At 56.7% G+C, this 21,899-nt stretch overlaps 1 protein-coding gene across 1 annotated transcript in view; it reads left to right on the forward strand.

Moving 5' to 3' along the window:
• The window catches only part of PRKAG2 (protein kinase AMP-activated non-catalytic subunit gamma 2), a 237,386-nt gene that overhangs the window by 52,644 nt on the left and 162,843 nt on the right, over window positions 1–21,899 (forward strand). The window contains exons 2-3 of the mRNA XM_029954381.1: window positions 15,080–15,151; window positions 20,793–21,072. Coding sequence (XP_029810241.1) covers window positions 15,080–15,151; window positions 20,793–21,072 — 352 coding nt within the window. The remainder of the gene's footprint in view (window positions 1–15,079; window positions 15,152–20,792; window positions 21,073–21,899) is intronic.

Genomic DNA, 21,899 nt, shown 5'->3' on the forward strand with positions numbered 1-21,899 from the left:
CTAGCAAATTCCTTGTTTGGATTCGTGAGCACTGTGGTTTGTGGCCTGGAGGCCCCGACCGGGAAGCGTGAGTTTCCGGATGCCCCCTCGGTCTCCAGCCTGGCACCCGGATTTGTCTATCTTCTCCACACACTCTGAGGCTGCCTAGGGACTCCGGCTGGCCCTAGATTGTGTCTGGAACGAGAAGGCCCGAGCCCTCACCCCTGGGTCCACCGGCCGGCTTGGCTTAAGAGAGGGGACCTGGGCGCTCAGAACTTCCTGGCCCTCTTGCTGCCTAACCCCCTCATCTCCTCATTTATCTTCGCTGCCGGAGACTTTAGACAAGATCTGCTCAGCTTCGGACCCAGTCTGGGCATGTGCGGTGCGCCGGCTCCCCTGCCTTCTAGAAGTCCTCAGAGCCGTGGACTTGGGGCAGGTGACCGTGCTCTGGCCCCTGTCCCCTAGTGGAGTGATGTACGGGCGTCTCGGGGAGCTGGGGCCAGATTGCAGGCTCCCTTCTGTCTCCCGTCACAAAGGACAGAGGGTGGGTGGCCTGGCCCAGAGTGACAGGTGACAATGCGCCCATGACATTGAAGCCATCGCTAGCCATTTCTCATGACTGCTTTTTTTTCATTACGAGCCCTGTTTTGAGCAGTTCTAGGTTTACAGAACGATTGTCCGGAAAGTGCGGAGACTTCTCACACCCCACCCTCTCCCAGCCAGTGGTCCCCCGGTATTAACAACTTGCATTAGGGGGAGGTACATTGGTTACAGTTGGTGAGCCTTTATTGATACATTATTATCAACTGAAGCCCATAGTTGGGGTTGCGCTTGGTGCGGTATGTTCTGTGGCTCTGGATAGGGACATGGATCCGCCGTGACCGTGGTGGCCAGAGTCGTGAGCCCTAAAAATGCCTGGGGCTCTGTCTCTGCGCCCTCCCCCGGCCCCGTGCTGGCCCTCATTCTCTGTCATGGTGTCTCTGGGCCTCTGGGAGTCGGACCCCAGGCCAGGCAGGGGCAGCACGACCCAGGTGTGTGGAAAGGAGCGGGGGCTTCTCCAAGGCTGGGGAAGGGGATGGCCTAGAGCAGGAATGTGGGTCTGGACGGTCCTTGGAGGATCTCTAGAGAGTTCGATCCTGCACACATCCTATGCCATGAGGACACTGAGGGCCAGAAATGGGAAGTGAGTTTCCAGTCGACACAGTGGGTTGGGGCCTGTCACGAGGCGGGGAAGGGGGGGGTGCATAGGCCCAATTCAGAAGGTTTTAAAAAAATTTTAATGTTTTTATTTATTTTTGAGGGGAGAGGGAGACATAGAATCCAAAGCTTCAGGCTCCGAGCTGTCAGCACAGAGCCTGATGAGGGGCTCGAACCCATGAACCGCGAGATCATGACCTGAGCTGAAGTCAGCCGCTTAAACGACTGAGCCACCCAGGCGCCCCTCGAATTTCAAAAAAATTTTTTGTTTGTTGTTTTTTTTTAAATAAAAAAATTTTTTGTTTATTTTTAACTTATTTTTTATTTTTATTTTTTATTGTTTTTATTTTTTAATTTTTCTTGTTTATTGTGCCTTTTTCTTTTAAACAGGAAGAGCTAAATTAGTAAACAGGACCAAAAAATACATTTTAAGAAGAACTAGCCACTTGGCCATTTTGAGTGTCATTTACTTGCCCCACGGGCACCCCTGGCCCAGATGGGGGCGCTGGCACCCACAGTGGTCATGAGCTTGGCCAAGGGTGCAGTGTGCTCGCAGTGCAGTCCTGTCCCCTCCCCCACCCCTCCCTGAGAAGCACTCTGATTTCCACACACAGAGCTGTGGGGCGCAGGCCTGATGCGCCCCCGGCAGGTGTGGCCCGGAAGGAAGGGGGAGGGGACGGACACCTCTGTGCGGAGGACTTGGCCTTCAGTCAGCAGGACTCCGAGGTTTCTGTGGTTCCAGAAAGTTCTTGGAGCAGCTGCTCACCCTGATGGCTGTGACACAGCTGGGGGGATTCCAGGAAGTCACACATTCGCACAAGGCTGATGACCGACCAGGAAGGGCAGTTTGGAGCAAGAGCTTTGGTGCTGGAGGAAGACAGATGCAGAAACGCCAACAATGGGAACCGGCCTCGCGCCCTGGTTGCAGCTGACATTCTCCGCGTGCCCAGGACGGCCCATGCCCCAGGCTCGCGTCACACTGGGACCCTGTACGACAGTTTTGTTGTCGTCTTGTGTAACAGAAACAGATGCTAGAAAGTCACGATTGGCTAAAAAGAGCGTAGGGTGACAGAAAGTCGCTAGAAGTTGCGGTGCCAGGATTCAGTTTGTGCCTGTGCGATGCGGCTTGGAGTCAGATCTCTCTGGGCGTCTGCTGCTCCCCCAGGGATAGAAGGGGAGTGATTGATTTGGAAGATTTCTGGGAACTTTTGTAACTGTCACGTGCCCTCACTGCATGACCTCCCTGGATTCAGGTGTCCAGAGACCAGGGCGTGTGCAGCAGGCCTGGCCACGTGGGTATGGGCGCTGACACAGACCATTCTGCTGACACAGACCATTCTGCGGGGGTCCCGGTGGGGGATCCCCCCACGGGTGTAACTCCTGTGCTGGGTGCCGTGGTGGCAGGAGGCGAGCTGCCCATGCTGGGTCCGAGCCGGGGCTGGGGGAGGGACGCCCAGAGGTGGATGAAAGGGCAGGAGGGAAGGAGTAGTCCACCCCCATGACAGTCCTACGCCATGCATATTTCTGGGTGCACAATACAAGGAGACGTCAGAAGGCTCCTACAAGACGTGCATCGTATCCTAGGTCCCTGTGTATGAGATCAGAAAGTTTATGAAACAATGTAATGCACCTTATCGCACATTAAATTTTTTTAATGCTTATTCTATTTTTGAGAGAGAGACAGATTGTGAGCAGGGGAGGGCCAGAGAGAGAGGGAGACACAGAATCCGAAGCAGGATCCAGGCTCCGAGCTGTCAGCACAGAGTCTGACTCGGGGCTCCACCCATGAACTGTGAGATCATGACCTGAGCCGAAGTCGGACACTTAACGGACTCAGCCACCCGGGCGCCCCTCTCATTCACATTTTTGTGGTTGTGTAATCCACTAAGCCGGTTTTATGATCCGCTGATGGGTTTGGACTATTTGTTTGAAAACTAATAGTGGCCAGGGGGTGCCTGGGGGGCTCAGTTGGTTAAACACTGACATCAGCTCAGGTCATGATCTCACAGTTTGTGGGTTCGAGCTCCGCATTGGGCTCTGTGCTGACAGCTCACAGCCTGGAGCCTGCTTCCAATTCTATGTCTCTGTCTCTCTGCCCCTCCTCCACTCATGCATGCGCTCTCTCTCTCTCTCTCTTTCTCTCTCTCTCTCTCTCTCTCTCTCTCTCTCTCTCAAAAATAAAAAGCATTTAAAACATTTTGAAAAGAAAAAACGAATAGCCGCCAGATGCTCCTGGGACAGCCAGCTCACCCTGGGAGGGACGAATGGGAGCAGCCCCCTCACTATGCCCAGTGCAGACGCCCTTGGATTTCTGCGTCCTTGGTATTCACCCCTGCTGGCCCGGAGCAGGCGGGCGGCTCAGCAAGCAGGGATGGAGAAGGTCTCCTTGGGTACCTGCAGGCAGGGGGAAGAATCATTGGACACACAGTGTTATAAATACGGACATTTGCTACTCAGAAAATTCTGAGCTGGAAACCCTGTGGGTATCAGCTCAGCTCCCGGGCGGAGCCCCAGCGCCTCCCCCGGTAGGTGGTTGGGAGCAGAAATGAGGTCTCTGAGCCCTGCCGCTTGCACCAGACGCTTCTGCATGGGGCGTGTCTCAGAGCCAGCCAGCTGCACCATGACCTTATAAAAATGCTCCCGGGGGTGCCCAGTTTTACTCAAATTTACGGTGCCCCTCCAGCAGTTGGCCTCTGATTTTCCCTGTGGTGCCAGGCGTTGCTGGCTGGAGGGGGACCGGGCAGGGCGGGGGGCTCGGATGTGGCGGGGGGCCATTTGGGTCTGTGGGATACACCCAGCGACACCTCCACCTCGTGGTTGGTTTTTTTTCATGAAGGGGACATGAGGGCGTGGGAGCCCCAGTTACGGTCCCCTAGCTGGCCGGGCAGTACGTGCCCCCCACGGAGGGGTCGACGCCAAAGATAACGCCGTCTGGGCGGGTGCTTTGGCATTTGGTTTGCGAGTCAGCACACCCTCTCCGGAAACCCAGACTTGGTCTTTTCAAACCCTATCTTAAGGTTTGTCTCAGTAAAATAGTAAAATGTCAGAGCTGAAAACAGCGCTGGGAATGAAGGGCGGTCCCTCCCGTCGCACAGATGGCTCACGGATTCAGTCTGCCCTTGGCCTTCGGAAGGCCGCGGTCACCGAGGTGCCCGTTAGAGCGCCTTTTCCTTTTCGTGAGATTCCGTGCTCCCCGCCCTCTGGGCTGTCATCAGTGGTTTATGCCTCGGTGTGAGTGGGTTTGTGAGCACCGTTTCCGTGTCGGTGTCATTTCGGAGAAGGACAGACTCATCGGAGCCGTGCTGTGTGCGTGGCACCATGGAGGAATGTGTCGCTCAGGTGGACAACGCGAGGTCCTTGCTGCCCACGGACTGCCCCCGTGGGAGGGACAGGCAGGCGCCCCGGGGAACTTGGCACGACACTCACCCAGCTCGGGATGCAGGAGCGACTGCTTTCTCTCGCAGGCGAGGCTGGAAGAGATGAGGCCACGATGTGATGCGGGGGAGGGGGGGGGGCTTCTCTGCGTCCGGGGCTCCCCTTCGCATGCGGCACGGTTCCCCCCGGATGGTGAAAACAAGCCTGCTGGGGCTGTTTCCTGATTTTCCACTCGACTCCGCCGGGAAGGGAAGCCTTTCCCGCCCGTCTCTGTCCTCTCTCCCGCTCCTTTCTTTGGGGACCTCGTGCGGCCCTTGGAATAGTGAAGGCTCAGCTCTGTGTCCAGAGCCCCCCTGTGACCGAGTGGGGCCCCCGTCCTTCCCAGGGGGACGCTGCTGCCTGGACCCTCACCCAAGGCGGGCGCCCTCCTGGTGAGGCCAGGACTCTGGGTCAGTCATGGCTATCCAGAGAGAGAAGCAAGAGGAGAGAGATCCAATGCACATCCTCAGTGTACGTGTGTTATTGTGAGTGTGACGTGTAATTAATATTTAATAATAATATGAGTATTATAAGGATGTAACATCCCCTTAATACACACATCTATGCTATATGCTCTTAATATAAATGGTTACAAATTAATACATCATGTGTACATAATACAAACTAACACACACACACACACACACACACACACACACACACAAACACACACAAGGGTTCGGTTTTAAGGGCTTAGCTCATGCATTTGTGGTGCTGCTGAGGCCTAAATCCGTGGGGTCGGGAGTTCAGGCAGGAGCTGGTGCTGATGTCTTGGGGCAGAATTCTAAATTTGAAAAGCTCCAGGTTTTTGTTTGTTTGTTTGTTTGTTTTGGGTTTTTTTTTTCTTTGAGAGAGTGAAAGAGAGAGAGGGCACATTGGTGCACGCGCGTAAGGGAGGGGCAGAGGGAGGGAGAGATTCCCAAGCAGGCTCTGTGCTGTCCACGCTGAGCCCAACTCGGGGCTCAATCCCATAACCATGAGGTCATGACCTGAGCCGAAATCAAGAGTCAGACGCTTAACCGACTGAGACCCCCAGGTGCTCCTGGAAACCTGTTTTTGCTCTAAGGCCTTTGCCTAATTGGGGGAAACCCACCCGCTTGGGGGGAGGTGATCTTTACAATTGTGGTTGCTTAGGTCACAGAGTGTTTGGCCGGGCCAAGTGACAATACAATTATCCATCGCTGATTCTCCGATGGCACTTGAGTGGGCCGAGCCGATGGCTCCCCCTTCTGTGACATCTCTCACCTCTCACTGCCTGGCTTGGGCCTGAAGTGTCACCTGTGGAGATATGGATTGTTCTGGATTGAGGCAGCAGCCTGCAACCCAGGTGGTCCTTGTTGGTGACCCCCGGCAGTGGGGGGAGATGTCTGCCACAGACTCCGGCCTTCCTCCTCACCGTGTCTCCTGCGCCTTCCCGGCCCCTTGCCCCACTCCTCGCCTACCCCCCTTCTTCCGGGGGGAACTGGGGCCTCAGAAGGCAGGAAACGGGATTGATTCCGGTTCCTAATCCTCGGTGGGTAGCAGAGGCTGGGCTCCACCTGGTCTAGAACATGTGCCTCTCAGGGGGCACTCTGGGGACCTGAGTGAGGAGGGGCAGGGAGGGGGTCTTCACACCTTGCAGGGCACAGGTCCCCTCCCAGAGCACCCGCCGCTGTCCCCTCTGCACAGCTGTCAGGCCAGGAACCCGAGGGACCTTCTGAGCCTCCGTGTAGCAATGGTTGAGCACAGCGTGCTCACAAGGCAGGGCAGGGCCCCGCTGCCTTTAACAAGCGGAGACCAGGAGCGGCGGCCCTTGGGAGCCCCTCCTGAGAACGGCTGCGCACGAGGTGCCGATCACCCTGTCCTGCGGCGGGGGGCGGGGACCGGGCCTCCTCCCTCGTCACAAGGAGGGGCGGCCAGAGTCCGCAGGACCTGCTCTCAGGCCGCGGTTGAGTGGAACGCCACAGACCGCCTGGGCTTTCCAGGTTGGCGGTTGACCCGGGACTCGGGGCGGTGTCCTGCTGACACCTGTGCTGTCTCCAGTCTCGACTGCTGAGGACTGGTGTGTCCCCGCCCAGGGCCCCCTGACCCCCAGACCCTGGGATCCGTGAGGCGCTACAGCCTCCCCTTACAGAGTGAAGACCCGAGGCTCCCAGAGGCTAAAACCAGGGGGAGTCCTGGAGAGAAAATGGTTTACCGTCCGGGGCTGCCGTCGGGCTGGCGAAGCCGCCGGGCGAGGACCTGGGGACAGCAGCGGGACCCAGTACCTCCTCAGTGCAGGGCAGGGTCAGGCTGCCACCCTTCCGCCCCTCCCGGGGCCCAGAGCTGCTGGAGAGAGGCCAGCCCGGCACAGCGGCCGAAGTACTTTCACGTGGCACGGAGGCCCAGGGCAGCTGGTGGGGGGCCCGAGCCCACTGTCAGATCAGTCGGGACCCCCAGGTGGGGGCCGTGGGGCAGGCAGGGTGGCCGCAGGAGGGAACAAGAGCGGTTTTCTTCTCATTTTCACATCAGGAAGTCTCTCCGACTGCAGCCAGCAGCCATGATGCCCTCTGTGGAAAAGCAAGAGTTCTGGAACTTCTCTGAGAGTTAAGTTTAGGCTCTCCCTAATTTGGCCCCTGTCCCTCCCCTGTTACCGAGTTCCAGTGATTCAGGGTTTGTTCCTTATTTTTCTGAGAGTGGTTACGTAACGTGAATGTTTTTCAAAGGCTCCAGTTGACCAGGGCTCTGGTCACCGCCCCCCACATCGGTACCAAGAACTGCCGGCTGGGCGGCTCTGAGGGATGGCGCTCACCCAGGCCATCTGGAGACATCTCGCTCGCGCCACCCCCCTGAGGTGCTTGCCAAGGCCCACACCGCAAGAGGTGGACTTCAAGCCACAGCAGATCAGCTACGACGAGGCTAAATCACGTGAGCAGCAGCCCTTGGCGTGATGGGGACGGAAAGTCAGGGACACAGGCAGGGCAGGGGCGCTCCATGTGGGGCCTGAGTGACCGAGGACCAGTGATTCCGAGGATGCTGCTCACGGCTTTCCTGGACTCGTGTCGGGCATCCACGAGGACGCGCCTGGCATTTGTGCTGATGACCCAGGTGCTTAAGATCGAGGGGCCTCAGAAGCCAATGGAATAAGCAGAGGGTTGGTGCTTAGGAAGCAGAGTAAAGTCACGTCAAGACAGAAAGAAGTGCAGCTGGCTCCGAACCGCCTCATCTCTGAGGCATCAACGGGGGGCACAGGACGTGCCTTCCTCCTCCCACCAGTGCAGTCCATGTTCATGGACACTCTGCCCCCAAACCCAGAGCTCTGAAAGCAGTGGAGATGACTTAGAAGCCTAAGAGTAGAAGAAAATTATTTTTGTGACTAACTGTAGAAGGGGCGAGGGTGCACTTTACTTCTTTGTGGGGTCCCTGATCCCGGGATGACATTTAGTTCAATGATAAAAGCCCAGACCATGGGAGCTAAAAGGTGTCTTCTGGAATTAGCTAGTGAAACCCTCTTACTTGACAGATGAGAAACTGAATGCCAACATCCCCAAGACCCGCTACCCCCAATGGTACACAATGGAGCTGGGGCTGGAAGTCGGCGTCCTGGCCCCTTTCTCGTGCACGGGTCATGTTCTTGCTTGCAGAGGGATGAGGGACCCGGCTGTGCCTGGACAGGGCCCATCATCAGCTGTTCCCAAGCCCGGGGTGGCTCCAGAGGTCGCTGGTGCCCCCTGCGCTCAGGTCTGCTCGGCGGGAGTGGAGAATGAAAACCATGCTAGATGTGTTCCTTCCTCAGTAGGAATCAGCCCACTGCTAATTGCACAGGAATGTTCTATCGTGACCCTGATATTTAAAACCCCTGGTCGGCCCTCAGGTGCAGACCACGGGCCCCTGACATTGGCAGCCTTTCTGTTTGTCCTGTATTTGTGCCTTTGTCAGGCCTATTCCTGGGGTGTCCCAGCTGCATCAACAAAGGAGTCTTGTGAGATGAAGCATCGGAAATACCGAAAGGGCAGAGCCGTGTCTGATTGATACGCACTCACCTTGCACCTCCTTTCCAGGCTGAAGCATGAGCAAAACAGCCCCTGTCCATCAGGGAGTCACAAATCAGTTGATTGTGAACAGTATAAAGTCTGTTATCTTCTGGAGTTCAGGATGAGTGGCAGGGGCCCGGGGAGCTGTAAGTAAGACCCCAAACTACACAAAATGTAGACACGCCAGAGTGTGGAGCGATGGGATTGGGCGGTGGGATCCTGCTCTTTGCAGCAGCAGCGCGAATTACTTTTACGTAAGAGTAGGCCTTGAAGAGAAGGCATCACAAGCTGTCTTGGGGGTGAATCACTCAACCGTACAAACCCTCGCTCGCTCGTCCTTCTTCTCCCCGGGGTTACACGGTGCCGAGGACGCTCAGTCTGCAAGGGAGAGCTCTCCGTCTTCCCAGCCTCTGATACCAAGTCGCTGTTTGTTAATGGAGCTGAGCCATCCCCAGGAGGTGGCGGGATTGACCCGGAAGAGCTCTGAGCAGAGGGCGGGGCCCTGGGCTGCAAGGCCTGATCCCTATGGGCTGGTTGTCTGGCTCGGACAAGCAGCTTCACCTCTCTGACCCTCGGTGTCTTCGTCTATAGACTGGAATGATGCACCTGCCTTTCGTGCGTGTGTGGGCTGCTCAAAGAGCCCGAGAAAGATTTAATAGGGACACGCTAAGGGCAGATTAATGACAGGTCTTTTGCCGATACCTTTTTTTGCGGTAGAATGTTGGCTTCTGTGTGAATTTCTGAGGAGGGGTAGGGATGGGGTGGTGGGGGTTAAGTGAGCTACTTTTTTTAATGGTTATTTTTCAGAGAGAGAGAGTGTGAGCAGGGGAGGGGCAGAGAGAGAGGCGGGCAGAGGATCTGTCAGCACAGAGCACAAGCAGGTCTCAAACCCACGAGCCACAACATCACGACCGGAGCTGAAGTCAAACACTTAACCGACTGAGCCACCCAGGCGCCCTTACATAAGCTACTTTGAAGGTCAGCTCACGTCTCAGGAATTTTCTCAAGTTTGGGGCTTTTCTCTTTTATCCTTATGCTTTCCTGACAGCGAGTGTATCAGCCCAAATCCGGAAAATGCACTTTCCGCAGAGATCCTCAGGCTCCTCTCCGGAGCGTGTGGGCAAGGCCTAAGATACCGTGTGTGCAGCTGAGGACAATCCCAGAGTCTCTTGGCAGCTACGCGGTCTTAAATGTCTCCCAGGACCCCGACATGGCCCAGCAAAGTGCCCACCCCCCACCGGGGACAGCCGGCCTGCCTGGCAGACCGATAATGATGGTGAGGAGATGATAAATCAGTGAGGAAAGCGTGAGGCTCTGGTGGGAATTTAAAATTTAGAAATCCCGTGAACAGGGTGCGTTCCAGGAGGCTGGGACTTCTGGAATGTCAGCTGAGCCCAGAGCCCGGGCTCAGTTATTTCACCAGCTAATGGTCATGTGGCCCCGGTTGCAGTTAGAGATTTTCCCATACCTGGTCTCCAAGGGGTGCGCTGTTTCTTGGTGAGCTCCGAGAGATGAGAGCCAAGATTAGCATCATGGAATGTAGGTGGGGCAGAGGAACCTTCCAGCAAAGCTCGGCGCTCATGCCAAGGGACTTCCCTGTAGGGATGCTTGACCGAGCAGACGCACCGCTGTGGTCTGATGACTTGGGACTTGCGTGAGCTCACGCTGGTCAGAAATTGGGGCGGGGGACTCACTGCAGCCCCTCCTGGCGGCCACCCGTGGCCACAGGCCACCTGCGACAGGAGCCAGACCAGCATCCGGGTCTCTGCTCTTCCGAGACTGTCTTGACGTGAGTCATTTAACCACAGGGGCCTCAGTTGCTGGAGCATGATGGTTCCATAAGGAACAAATGAGTGTTTGTGCAAAGGCTTTCGTGTGTGGAGATTGCTATACCGCACAAATGTTGGAGGGTAATGATTGTTTGAAATCCGCACAAATGTTGGAGGGTAATGATCGTTTGAAACCCCAGAGGAATGTACTCATTAAATCGGGAGATAAGCACCCCACACCTAGTTCCCCCTCACTTCCCAGGGAACTGCAGCCACGTGGGGCCTTTCCTTGCCACCGATGCGCAGCCCCCCGCTGGCTGCCCGGGGGAGGGGGTGCTGATTCCAAGCCTGTGTGTGCCTGCTGCACGCCAGGCACATGCAGGGCGGAGAGGAGGGACAGCTTTCCTTTGTCCCCCGATGGATTCCAAGCCTCATTAGAGAAATTGACTCACAAACGAGTCTAACACGGCACGCCAAGTCCTGTAACAAACGTTTGTCTAAAGTACTGTGGGGAACACAGATAAGAGAAGAATTAATTCTGCCCCAGGGTGGGTCCCCACCAGAGATGACATGCGAATTGGGCTTTGTAGGGCACGTAGGAGTTTACCCTGTGAACCGGGATTGGGGGCAGGGGTGAAGGGCGGGAAGACCAGCAAAGCCCAGAGCAGGGAAAGAGCTGGGACATTGTGGAGAATGACAGCCAGCACCGGCCACTCATGCACAGCCCTGGGCCAGGCTCTGTGCTAGAGGCTGGCGCGGTCCTGGAGGGACTTAAGTGAAGCAGATTCCATTTTCCTGGGAGGGGTGGAGGGGGGCCTCAGAGTGGCCTTGGCAGAGATTTGGAGATAGCCTAAGGGGTGGGGCTGAAGGTCTCAGAAAACCATTAGGCAGCCCAAGAGAGAGCTGGAGGACGAGGATGCAGACCTAGACCCCAGCAGCAAGAAGGGTGGCAGGAAGGAGTGGGTTGCAAGGAAGTCTGGGTATAAAGGAAGCTATGCAAGATCGCTGAGCAAAATTAGAGAAAGACACAAACATGCGGAGAGGCATCTCGTGTATGTGGATTGGTAGACTCAATATTGTCAAGATGTCAGTACCACCCAAGGTGACCTACAGATTTAATGGCCTCCTGTCAAAGTCCCAATGGCACCTTTTATTAAAGAAGTAGAAAAATCTATCCTAAATGGATTCGAATGGAAATTCAAGAAATCGTGAATAGTCAAAACAACTTAAAAAAAAAAGAAGAGTGACACTGAGCATCAGTTCCATGTATCTGTTGGCCATCTGAATGTCCTCTTTGGAGAAGTGTCTGTTCAGGTCTTCTGCCCATTTCTTCACTGGATTACTCATTTTTCAGGTGTGGAGTTTGGTGAGTTCCTTATAGATTTTGGATACTAGCCCTTTATCCAGTATGCCATTTGCCACTATCTTTTCCCATTGTATCAGTTGCCTATTAGTTTTCTTGATTGTTTCCTTTGCAGTGCAGAAGCTTTTTATCTTGATGAGGTCCCAATAGTTCATTTCTGCTCTTGATTCCCTTGCTTTGGGGGATGTGTTGAGTAGGAAATTGCTCTGGTTGAGGTCAAGGAGGGTGTTTCCTGCTTTCTCCTCTAGGGTTTTGATGGTTTCCTCTCTCACGTTCAGGTCTTTTATCCATCTTGAGGGTTTTTTTTGTGTATGGTGTAAGAAAGTGGTCTCATTTCATTCTTCTGCATGTTGCTGTCCAGTTCGCCCAGCAGCAGCTGCTAAAGAGGCTGTCTTTTTTCCATCGGATACTCTTTCCTGCTTTGTCATAGATTAATTGGCTGTACATTTGTGGGTCCAGTTCTGGGTTCTGTATTCTATTTCATTGGTCCATGTGTCTGTTTTTATGCTAATACCATCCTGTCTTGATGATGACAGCTTTGTAGTAGAGGCTCATTTGGGATTGTGATGCCTCCCATTTTGGCTTTCTTCTTCAATATGACTTTGGCTGTTCAGGGTCTTTTGTGGTTGCATACGAATTTTAGGATAGTCTGTTCAGCTCAGCGTCACTCATCCTCAGGGAAACACAGATCAAAACCGCACTGAGATACCACCTCACACAGTCAGAGCGGCTAAAATGGACAAATCAGGAGACTATAGATGCTGGCGAGGGTGTGGAGAAACAGGCACCCTCCTGCACTGTTGGTGGGAATGTAAACTAGTGCAGCCATTCTGGAAAACGGTGTGGAAGTTCCTGGAAAAATTATCAATAGAACTCCCCTATGACCCAGCAATAGCACTGCTGGGGATTTACCCAAGGGATACAGAAGTGCTGAGGCATAGGGGCACATGCACCCCAATGTTCATAGCAGCAATGTCAACAATAGCCAAATCATGGAAAGAGCCTAAATGTCCATCACCTGATGAGTAGATCAAGAAGATGTGGTTTATCTACACAATGGAGTACTACATGGCCATGAGAAGGAATGAAATCTGGTCATTTGTAGCAACGTGGATGGACCTCAAGGGTGTGATGCTGAGTGAAATAAGTCAGGCGGAGAAGGTCAGATACCATATGTTGTCACTCATAGGTCTAACAGGAGAAACTTAACAGAGGACCATGGGGAGAGGAATGGGGGAAAAAGAGTTAGGGAGAGGGAGGGAGGCAAATCATGAGAGACTCTTGAATACTGAAAACAAACTGAGGGCTGAAGGGGGAGGGGGAAAAGGGAAGGGGGTGATGGTCATGGAGGAGGGCACAAACCATGAGATCATGACTGTCACTGCAGTGACATTAGGGAAACTCAAACCCAAACCACAGTGGGATACCACCTGATACCTGTTAAGATGGCTCCTAGGAAAACAAAACAAAACAAAACAAAAGAGAAGACAGCAAGTGTTGGTGAAGATGCGGAGAAATTGTAACACTCAGACTGTAAAGTGGAGCAGCTGCTGTGGAGAACAGTATGGCGGTTCCTCAAGAATATTGAAAACAGAATTACCACGTGATCCAGGCATCCACTTCTGGGTATTTACCCCAAATAATTGAAAGCAGGCTCCCAACGAGATACGTATATACCTATCATGTTTGTTCGCTAGAGCGGCCATAACAAAGGACCGCAGAACTGGGTGGTCTTATTTTCTCGCAGTTCTGGAAGCTAGAAGTCCCAAATCGAGGGGTCAGTAGGGTGGGTGTCTTCTGAGACCTCTCGTCTTGACTCGTGGATGCCGTCTTCTGTGTCTTCCTACAGTTGTCCTCTGTGTCTGTGTCTGTGTCTTAGTCTTCTCTTCTTAATAAGGACAGGGTCCACCCATACGACCTCATTTTAACTTAATGACCACTTTAAAGACCTGTCTCCAAATACAGTCATGTTCTGAGGTTCTGGGAGTTAGAACTCCAATCTGTGGATTTGGGGGAGGGGACATTCAACACCCGTGTTTACGGCAGCATCATTCACAATAGCTATGAGGTAGAAGCAACCCAAGAGTCCATTGATGGTTGAGCAGATAAGCAAAATGCAGTCCACCTGTACAATGAAATATTATTCATGTTTTTAATGTTTATTTATTTTGAGAGAGTGAGAGGGAGTGTGCACGCATGCGAGCAGGGGGAGGGGCAGAGAGCCAGGGAGAGAGAGTATCCCACTGTCAGTGCAGAGCCCAATGTGGGCATCAATCCTGCAACCTCAAGATCACCATCTGAGCTGAAATCAAGAGTTGGACACTCAATGGACTGAGCACCCAGGCACCCCTACTCTTCACTTTTCCAAGGAAAGAAACTTTGATACAGGCTACAATGTGCATTATGCTAACTGAAATACTCGTCACACACAAAAAGAGGCAAATACTACATGATTCCACCTGCATGAGGTACTGGCATCGTCACATTCATAGAGACAGAATGTAGGGCGCTGGGTGCCAGGTGCTGGGGGAGGATGGAGAGTTGTCTAGCGGGGACACAGTTTCCATTTTGCAAGATGAAAAGGTTCTGGGGACGGGTGGTGACGATGGCTGCCCAGTGGGAATGTACTTAATGCTCCTAAGCTATACACACAAAATGGTTAAGATAGTTATGTGCTACGTGTATGTTACAACGATAAAAAAGGAGGAAAGAAAGGCTCAGGACGCAGGCAGGTGCTCCTGCTGGACTTGCATGTGGGGCTTCTTTCCGGGGTGCAGAGGTGTTCACCAGGTGAGACCAGGGAAAGAGGAGCAGAGCTGAGAGTGGAGGGGTGCCAAGCAGGGGTCCACCCCGCCCCTCTGTGCCACCATGCCCCCCAGCTTCCCCCATCACGGTGCCCCGGCCGCCAGCCCAGCTCTCCCCACCACCAGCCCCCAGCATCTCTCCAGGAAGACTCGCGTCCTGATCCCTTCCTCGAGCCCCACATTCTGCGTCCTCAGATGAAGTCCTGTCCGTCAGCGTCTCCCCAGGGCGCCAAGAGTCCTGCCCTCCACTGTGCCACCTCCTGGGGCGCTTTCCCTCCTGCCTCTTGTCTGGCCTCTTCTCCGTGTCCCTTCCCCAGGGTGGTGGCGGCAGCGGCCTTCTGTTCTGGAAGGAACGTGAGCATGGTCAGGATCTTAGAGGGAACTGGCATGTCATCCCTTCTTTGTCTCCACTTCCATCCACACCCCTCCCTGGTGGTCCGTATTTATGGGGGACTTAGGAAAGGGTGGCGATGCACACGCAGAGTCAGTGAGGCCCCTGAACGAGGCTGGATGAGCACCTGAGGGCCACTCCCTTGACCACATGCTGTCTTTCCATCCCAGGACCTGAGTTCCTTTGCCATGCCGCTCCTGGACGGAGACCTGGAGAGCTCAGAGAAGCATGCTTCCCGGAAGGTAAGGCCGCCTTTCTCAGTCTCTCACGGCTCACCTGGGGTGCCACTGGGGCGAGACTCCCTCGGTGAGAGCCCAAGACAAACATCCACCTGCTCATCCGCCCATGCTCCCACCCACTCATCGGTCCGTGCTCCCCCCCGCCCATCCGCCCTGCTCATCCGCCTGTGCTCCCACACACAGTCCCTGCTGCTGCACCTGGCCGCTGCTGGGGTGACCCACCTCGCCTGGCCATGCCCCTCACACTTGCAGGCTCTCTAATTTGAGAGCCTCCTGGGCTTTGTTCCTTTCTCTTCTCCCTCTGGGTTCGCCAGGCCCCTAGACTCTCCGAAGGAGGCTGGGGAGGTGGTGTGAACGATCAGCAATTAGCAAAGAAAAGAGGCTCAAAGTATCAGTAAATGGGAGGTTCGGAGACCATCCATGGCTTTCGGCTGTCCCCTCGTGGACAGTCCCCTCCCCTTGCCCTGTTCCCAGTGTCCCTCCCCTCCTTTGGTCTTTTGGCCACGTCTCCTTGCCTCTCTTTAGCTCGCTGCCAGCCCTGCCCCACTGGCCACGAACTGTCTCGACAAGGCTGGTGGCCGTGCAGGGTCGGGCCGTGAGGAGTGTGTGTCCTGTGAGCATCAATGGGCGCGGGGACAAAGGGGAGGTCAAGGCCGCCGGCAGTCAGGAGTGAGGGTGGGGCAGAGAGCTGGGGCCGCAAGTCCTTCCTGGCCCCGTTGACCGCAGCGCGGGGTGGGGGAGGGGCTCGGGAGGGGCCCAGCCACAGAAGGTGGGGGGCAGTGTCTGGGCATGGACGCCCAGGGCCGCACCACCCAGGCGCTGGGCACCGCAGGCCGGGGGTGCGGCTGGCGCTCTGGAGCTGGAAGGGCCAGCCTGCTCTCTGTTTTGCACACACTTACGGCAGCGCGCTGGTTTAGGCCACGGGTCTCCGCTGTCCCCGTCCTGAGTGAACCAGCGACCTGATTAGCAGGCGCGGTGGCCCGGCCTGGAGAGCCCCTCAGAGGACGCCCTCAGGAAGGAGCCAGGGAGCCCCAGGCCTGCGGGGTCCTCCTCCCCCGGGGGTGCGACACCATGAAGCCCTTCCTTGACACAGACCCCTGAGGCGGAACCGTGCACGCCATCATGACCCACCGTGAGGACTGAGGCCTCACCCACCCGCTGGCCCCTACTTAGGTGGCTTCCAGAGGATTCTAGAGCAAAGTCATTGTCACAAATGCATGACATGGGAGGGGAGAGGGACCATGAGGGTTGATTGCACCCCCAGCGTGTCCTTGGAGCGCTGCGGGGCATTGGTGATGGTGACGCCCAGGAGGCCCAGATTCCCGAGAAGGTAGCGAATTGTTCCCGAAGGTCTGACAGCAGCACAGGACACGGAGGGACCGGAGTGCTGGCTTGCTGGGAGGGCGCTTCTCCCCTGCATCCGCGGCCCCTAACGTAACCTCGGGTGAAGGCGCCGTGGACGGAAGTGGACGGGGCAGGGCGCTTGGAATTCCTGCCGCTCCTGATTCCAGACGGCCTTCCCTTGGCCTCCCCAGTGCCACCCCACCCCCACCCCATCCCCAGAGGGCAGGTGGTCCCTCCCCCTGACCTTGAACCCTGCCAATCCTCCTTTCAGTTAGACTCCAGTGACCTCGCGTTATTGGGACATAAGGCCGCCTTTCTGAGAGGCAGAGTTAGGCCTCTACCGAGAAGAGTCTCCAAACTGCCGTGGAGGAGGGCCGCCCTCCTCCCCTGCCTGATCCCGCCCCTTGGCGTCAGCAATCCGGTTCCAGATGGAGGCACCCCTGTGAAGGGGAGTGTGGCTTAGATCCTGTGGACGTCTAGCCCTTTCCGCGGACACGCGGTGGCCACAGAGGGCGGGAGGGGCTGCTGGGCTCCGCAGGCAGAGACGTGTGGGCACAGCCGGACACCCGGTGGCCTCCTCGGCGTCCCAGGAGCCCTGGTGCAGTTGGATGGATGGGCCACGCTGAGCTCCCCTTCACAGGCATTCCTGAACGTTCCAGCGGCCAGCTGGCAGTCTGTAACACCAGCCACGCGGATCTCCAGGCCTCCTCGGGTTACTCTGTCTGCAGTGCCCCTGTCCCCAGAGATGTCATATACTGTATCTCGGTAGGGAGCACAGCCCTGGTGTGCGGGCCCCAGGCCAGCATCCGGGTCTCCGGGATCGTTCAGCACCGTTGTAGTCACGGGGTCACATGGGTCACGCAGCAGGGCGCCCGGGGTGGTGGCAGGTCTGCGGAAGGGCTGCGGCCAAGATCTGGCACCAGGCAGCCTGGCCTTTGCCCCAACCTCCCTCTGGCCGATGGCTGGAGAGCCCCTCCCTGTGAGCTTCTGAATGGCCAGCGCACACTTGGGAGTCTCTGGGCCCTTTTGTTCACCCAGAGGCAGTGTATCATCCGATTACATTTATCAAAGTATTGCTTTATTGCAGCCTCACTAGCAGGCATGAGCCAAGGCCCTGTGGCTGGCAGCGTCTGTCGGCGCCCGTATCTGCATCACCCCCACCCAGCCTGCAGGGAACAGATGTCATCCATGTCCCCGCTGCCAGCGAGTGTGATTAGGCTCTCACGGTTCCCCCGGGAAGAAGGGAGAGCCAGGCTGTGTCCACCATTGTTCGGCCTTTTTTGGTGGGGGAAGGTCTACTTCCTGTGGGTTCCCTCCTCAGGGCCGGACTCCGTTGGCCAGGAATTCTCAGTGCAGAATGGAATCCAGTCAGGAGAATCCTAGGGCGCCCCCATGTGTATCAAGTGAGGGTCCGGGCAGTGCTCGCGGCCCTCTGGGGCGGGCTGTCTGGTGGCGTTTGGCCCCACCTGCCGGGTGCCCCATCCATGGGAGCCCGAGAAAATGGCTGTCTGTCTGTCTGTCTGTGCTTCCTGTTCTCTCTCCTTTCCTTCTCAGGCTCTGGGTGCCTTCCACCCGTCAGCCTGTCCAAACCCCGTCAGCCCGTCAGCCGTCAGGTCTTCTGTGACTCAGGCCCCCGCGGTCCACCGGGTGCCACCCTTTCTTCATCTGCTTCACGCTCGTGGCGGCCGTGTCTCGCCCGCCACTCGCCCTCACCCACATCTTGTTCCCCCACAGAATCAAACACTGGCACATGCTCCGCAGCTCCGCCTTCTCCCTGCAGAGCCCCGCGGGCTGGGCAGAGCATGGCCAACATGGGGGTCGCCAGCTAGGTCCTAAATGTGACTCTGCCTCTGCCCCTCAAACTTGACCTTGACTCCATTTTGTGTCCTCCAGGCTGCTTCCATCCGCCCCCCCACCAGATACTTCTGCCACTCTCAGGAGGCAGATGGTGCAAAGGCCCTGAGGTCCCACACCACCACTTAGCAGCTCTGTGACCTTCACCCCTGCCCCCAGCCGGCCCCTTCTTCTGACTTTGGGCTCCATGGTGCTCAGGGCGCAATGGTAGAGGCCACCAGGTGGTCTGCCCTCGGCAAATCGGTGCCATCCCCTTGCTAGAAAGCCTCGAAGAACAGTCAGGTTCTTACCCCCATGTGGCTCTGCCGTAACTCGGCCCTGCCCCCTGACGCCTCACGAATATCAAGCAACTGTTAGTTACAAATTCAATACCGGAAGCGCGGGTCAGATGTGCATGGAGCACTCCCGGTGTGCCAGGAATGGTGCCCGGAACTTCCCCGTTGTAGACTTCGCCCCCTGTGGGTCGGCCTCGCGTCCCGATCGGATGGATGAGGACCCTGGAGCTTACGTCGCTCGTCCACACTGCTGGAAACTGAGCCGCGAGTCAGACTCCGGTCTCTGCGTCCAGACTCCTGGCCTAACCGCCCTACTGCTGGGTCTTCTCTTCCTTGTGTGCCGTTCCCCGCGCACCCCCAGCCTGTCCACAGGCGCACGCGCCACACGTGGAGAGCTGCTTCTTAGTCGTTCTTAGGGTCCGGAAACACTGAGAAAGCCTGACACCCACAGGTCGGGGGGATAGTGGCAACATCGGAAACTCGGAACGCAGGGATCAGAGGACTGAATGCTTTCTCGTATTAAAGGGCTAAAGAGAGAAAAACGTAACCTCTCAATGCGGCTGTTGTAGTCACGGCCTCTGGCCCAGAAGCCTGCTCACTGAAGGACAGACGCGGAGCCCGTCTGTGCACCCCCATATGGCCACACGGCCCTTTAGCATAGGGTGGGGAGTTGCAGGGAGAAGTGACTTGTGTTTGAGGGTCGCTGAGGTCCCCTCACCCCCCCACCTGCCCCCTCCACTCCTGCTGGGGCATATCCACCTGTGAGAAGCTGCAAGCCCGGTTCGGGGCGCCCTCTGGTGGCAGCAGAAGACTCACAGGGGCCCTGGGTCCCAGCAGCCACCTGCATGGACAGAGGCCAGAGCCCCACGGATGCCACCTCTGGGCGTGTGCGTGCCCTCAGGCCCTCACCTACCTTCGCGAGCCTGTGGCCACCAGCAGGGTCCCAGCACGCAGGGTGGTTCCCCGCCCGGCCTCCTCCTGCGTGAGCCCTGTGGGCCGGTCGCTGTTCTTTCCTTCCCTGGGACCAGGTAGGCCCCAAGGTCCTTCTGGCTCCCGTGTTGTGGGGTTGTAGGGCATGACGCCTCGCCTTACAGAGGAGGAAACTGAGGCACAGCCGGACGAAGTTGTGCACCAGGTGGCCCAGGGAGGGGCGAGCTGGGGTCAGACCCTCGCACTTGGGCTGCAGGTGTCGCTCTGCATTCGATGTCCCTCCAGGCGTGTGAGGCTTGACGCTCTGGACGGACTTGACCTTCCTCCAACCGCAACTGCAAGGTCAAGTCTTCAGGGAGGCGTGCCCCAGGGGCGTTCGGCCTTGTCTACTTCCTGCCTGAGCCCTGTCACCAGCCCCAGCCATCCCAGGGCCACAGTGGCTTGGGGGTGAAAACCTCCCGCTCCCTCGCGTGGGGGCCGCCTCACGGTGGAGCCCCAGGCCCGCCGTGTTTCAGATCTTAGAGGTTATGTTTCCTCCTTTCAGTTTTTTTTCAAATGTAATGAATTAAGTTACTTGTTTATTAATTTATTAATTAACTTATTTATTTTAGGGAGAGAGAGCGGGGAAGGGGAAGAGGGAGAGAGAGAGAGGTTGGGAATCTGAAGCAGGCTTCCCGCTGTCAGCATAGAGCCTGATGCGGGGCTCGAGCCCATGACCCTGGGATCCTGATCTGGGCCGAAATCAGGTCAACTGACTGAGCCACCTGGGCGCCCCTGTGTTTCCTCCTTTGAAGAGGGCCAGGAGAGCCTCATTCCAGGGTAGTCAGACCTCGGGAAAGACCAATGTGGGCGCTGAAGAAGTAGATGCCAGGAGGCAGGCCCACAACTAGGGTAAAGGGGAGGATGCACCAGCTCGCACCAGCCCGCTGCCTTTCCCGTCCTGTCCACTCCCGCTCCAGGAAGCCCCTTCTAGAAGGCGGGGCGGAGGTCGGCGGAGTCCCGGGTGGAGCTGACGGGCCTGCGGATGGGCCATCCTGGGTCAGGTCCTTTCCTCCAGACCGAGGGGTGGCCCCCATGTTTGCAGAAGAGCGCGGAGACCGTCTCTGGGCCAGGGTGCCGCCAAGGAGCAGCCTCGGTAGTGAACACTGGGAGAGACCCGTGCAGCATGCCGGGCCCGGTGCAGGGCTGAGGTCTGGAGCCCGTGCTCGGAGTGACCGGTCCGTTTGTCTGTCTCTCCCCAGGTGGACAGCCCCTGCAGCTCGGGCAGCCCCTCCAAAGGGTTCTTCTCTCGAGGCCCCCAGCACCGGCCCTCCAGCCCCGTGTCTGCTCCCGTGAGGCCCAAGACCAGCCCCGGCTCCCCCAAAACCGTGTTCCCGTTCTCCTACCAGGAGTCCCCTCCGCGCTCCCCACGCCGCATGAGTTTCAGCGGGATCTTTCGCTCCTCATCCAAAGAGTCCTCCCCCAACTCCAACCCGTCTACCTCACCTGGGGGCGTCAGGTTCTTCTCCCGCTCCAGAAAAAGTAAGACGTTGATGCTATTGTTCCGGGTGGGGGCCGGGCTGCTGGGGACCTGCCAGTGCGGCCACGGTGCCATTGGCAGGGCGCCCAGGCTGGCCGGTGGCTCCGGTGACAGCCGGTTTCCACCGGGCACTTTCCCCCCTGTGCGAGGCCGGCAGTGTGCGGCTAACTCTGAACCTCCCAGCACGCCCAGCGTGACTTCCAAGGACAGCTGCAGACACCTTGGCCTTGAGCCTTCCCTGAAATCGGCAGCGGTGGCGCCCTGAGGTTCGGTGCGTCCCCGGTGCCACGGCGCCCGGACCTTGGTGTGGTCTGCCAGGTGTGGCTGGTTTCATGGGGGTTGAGCGTACCTGTTTCCCACAGATCCTCGCTTTCCGTCTGGGGGCTCTGGGCAGCTGGGGTTGATTTGCTAGAGAAACAAGGGAAGGAAACGTATGTTTTTTAGGCTCGTGAGTATTTGCAGTCTAAGGATAAACTCTTCTCCACGGAGCCCTGGTGGTCATAACTGGAAGTGCACAAGGGAAACCGGAAGGTCGCCGGTTTATTTTCTCCTTCCCCGTGTCTTAGCATATCTCCCCGCGCCTTTGGACTCTCTGATGCCAGAAAGCTCCTGTTCGGGAGGGCAGTGATTTGAGGTCATTTCTGTTCTTTCCCACTTGAATGTGCACTCCGGACCTGCAGGTGAAAGCAGTACTCCGTCTGCAAGGAAAGGGCGCGCTGTGCAAATTCGGTCGCCGTGACTTGTAAGGAAAGAGTGGTGGATTCTCTTCTTTTCTTTTCTTTCTTTCTTTTCTTTCTTGTGTGTGTGTGTGTGTGTGTGTGTGTGTGTG

The sequence above is a fragment of the Suricata suricatta genome, chromosome 2 (assembly GCF_006229205.1).
Source record: "Suricata suricatta isolate VVHF042 chromosome 2, meerkat_22Aug2017_6uvM2_HiC, whole genome shotgun sequence".
Taxonomy (NCBI): Eukaryota; Metazoa; Chordata; class Mammalia; order Carnivora; family Herpestidae; genus Suricata; species Suricata suricatta.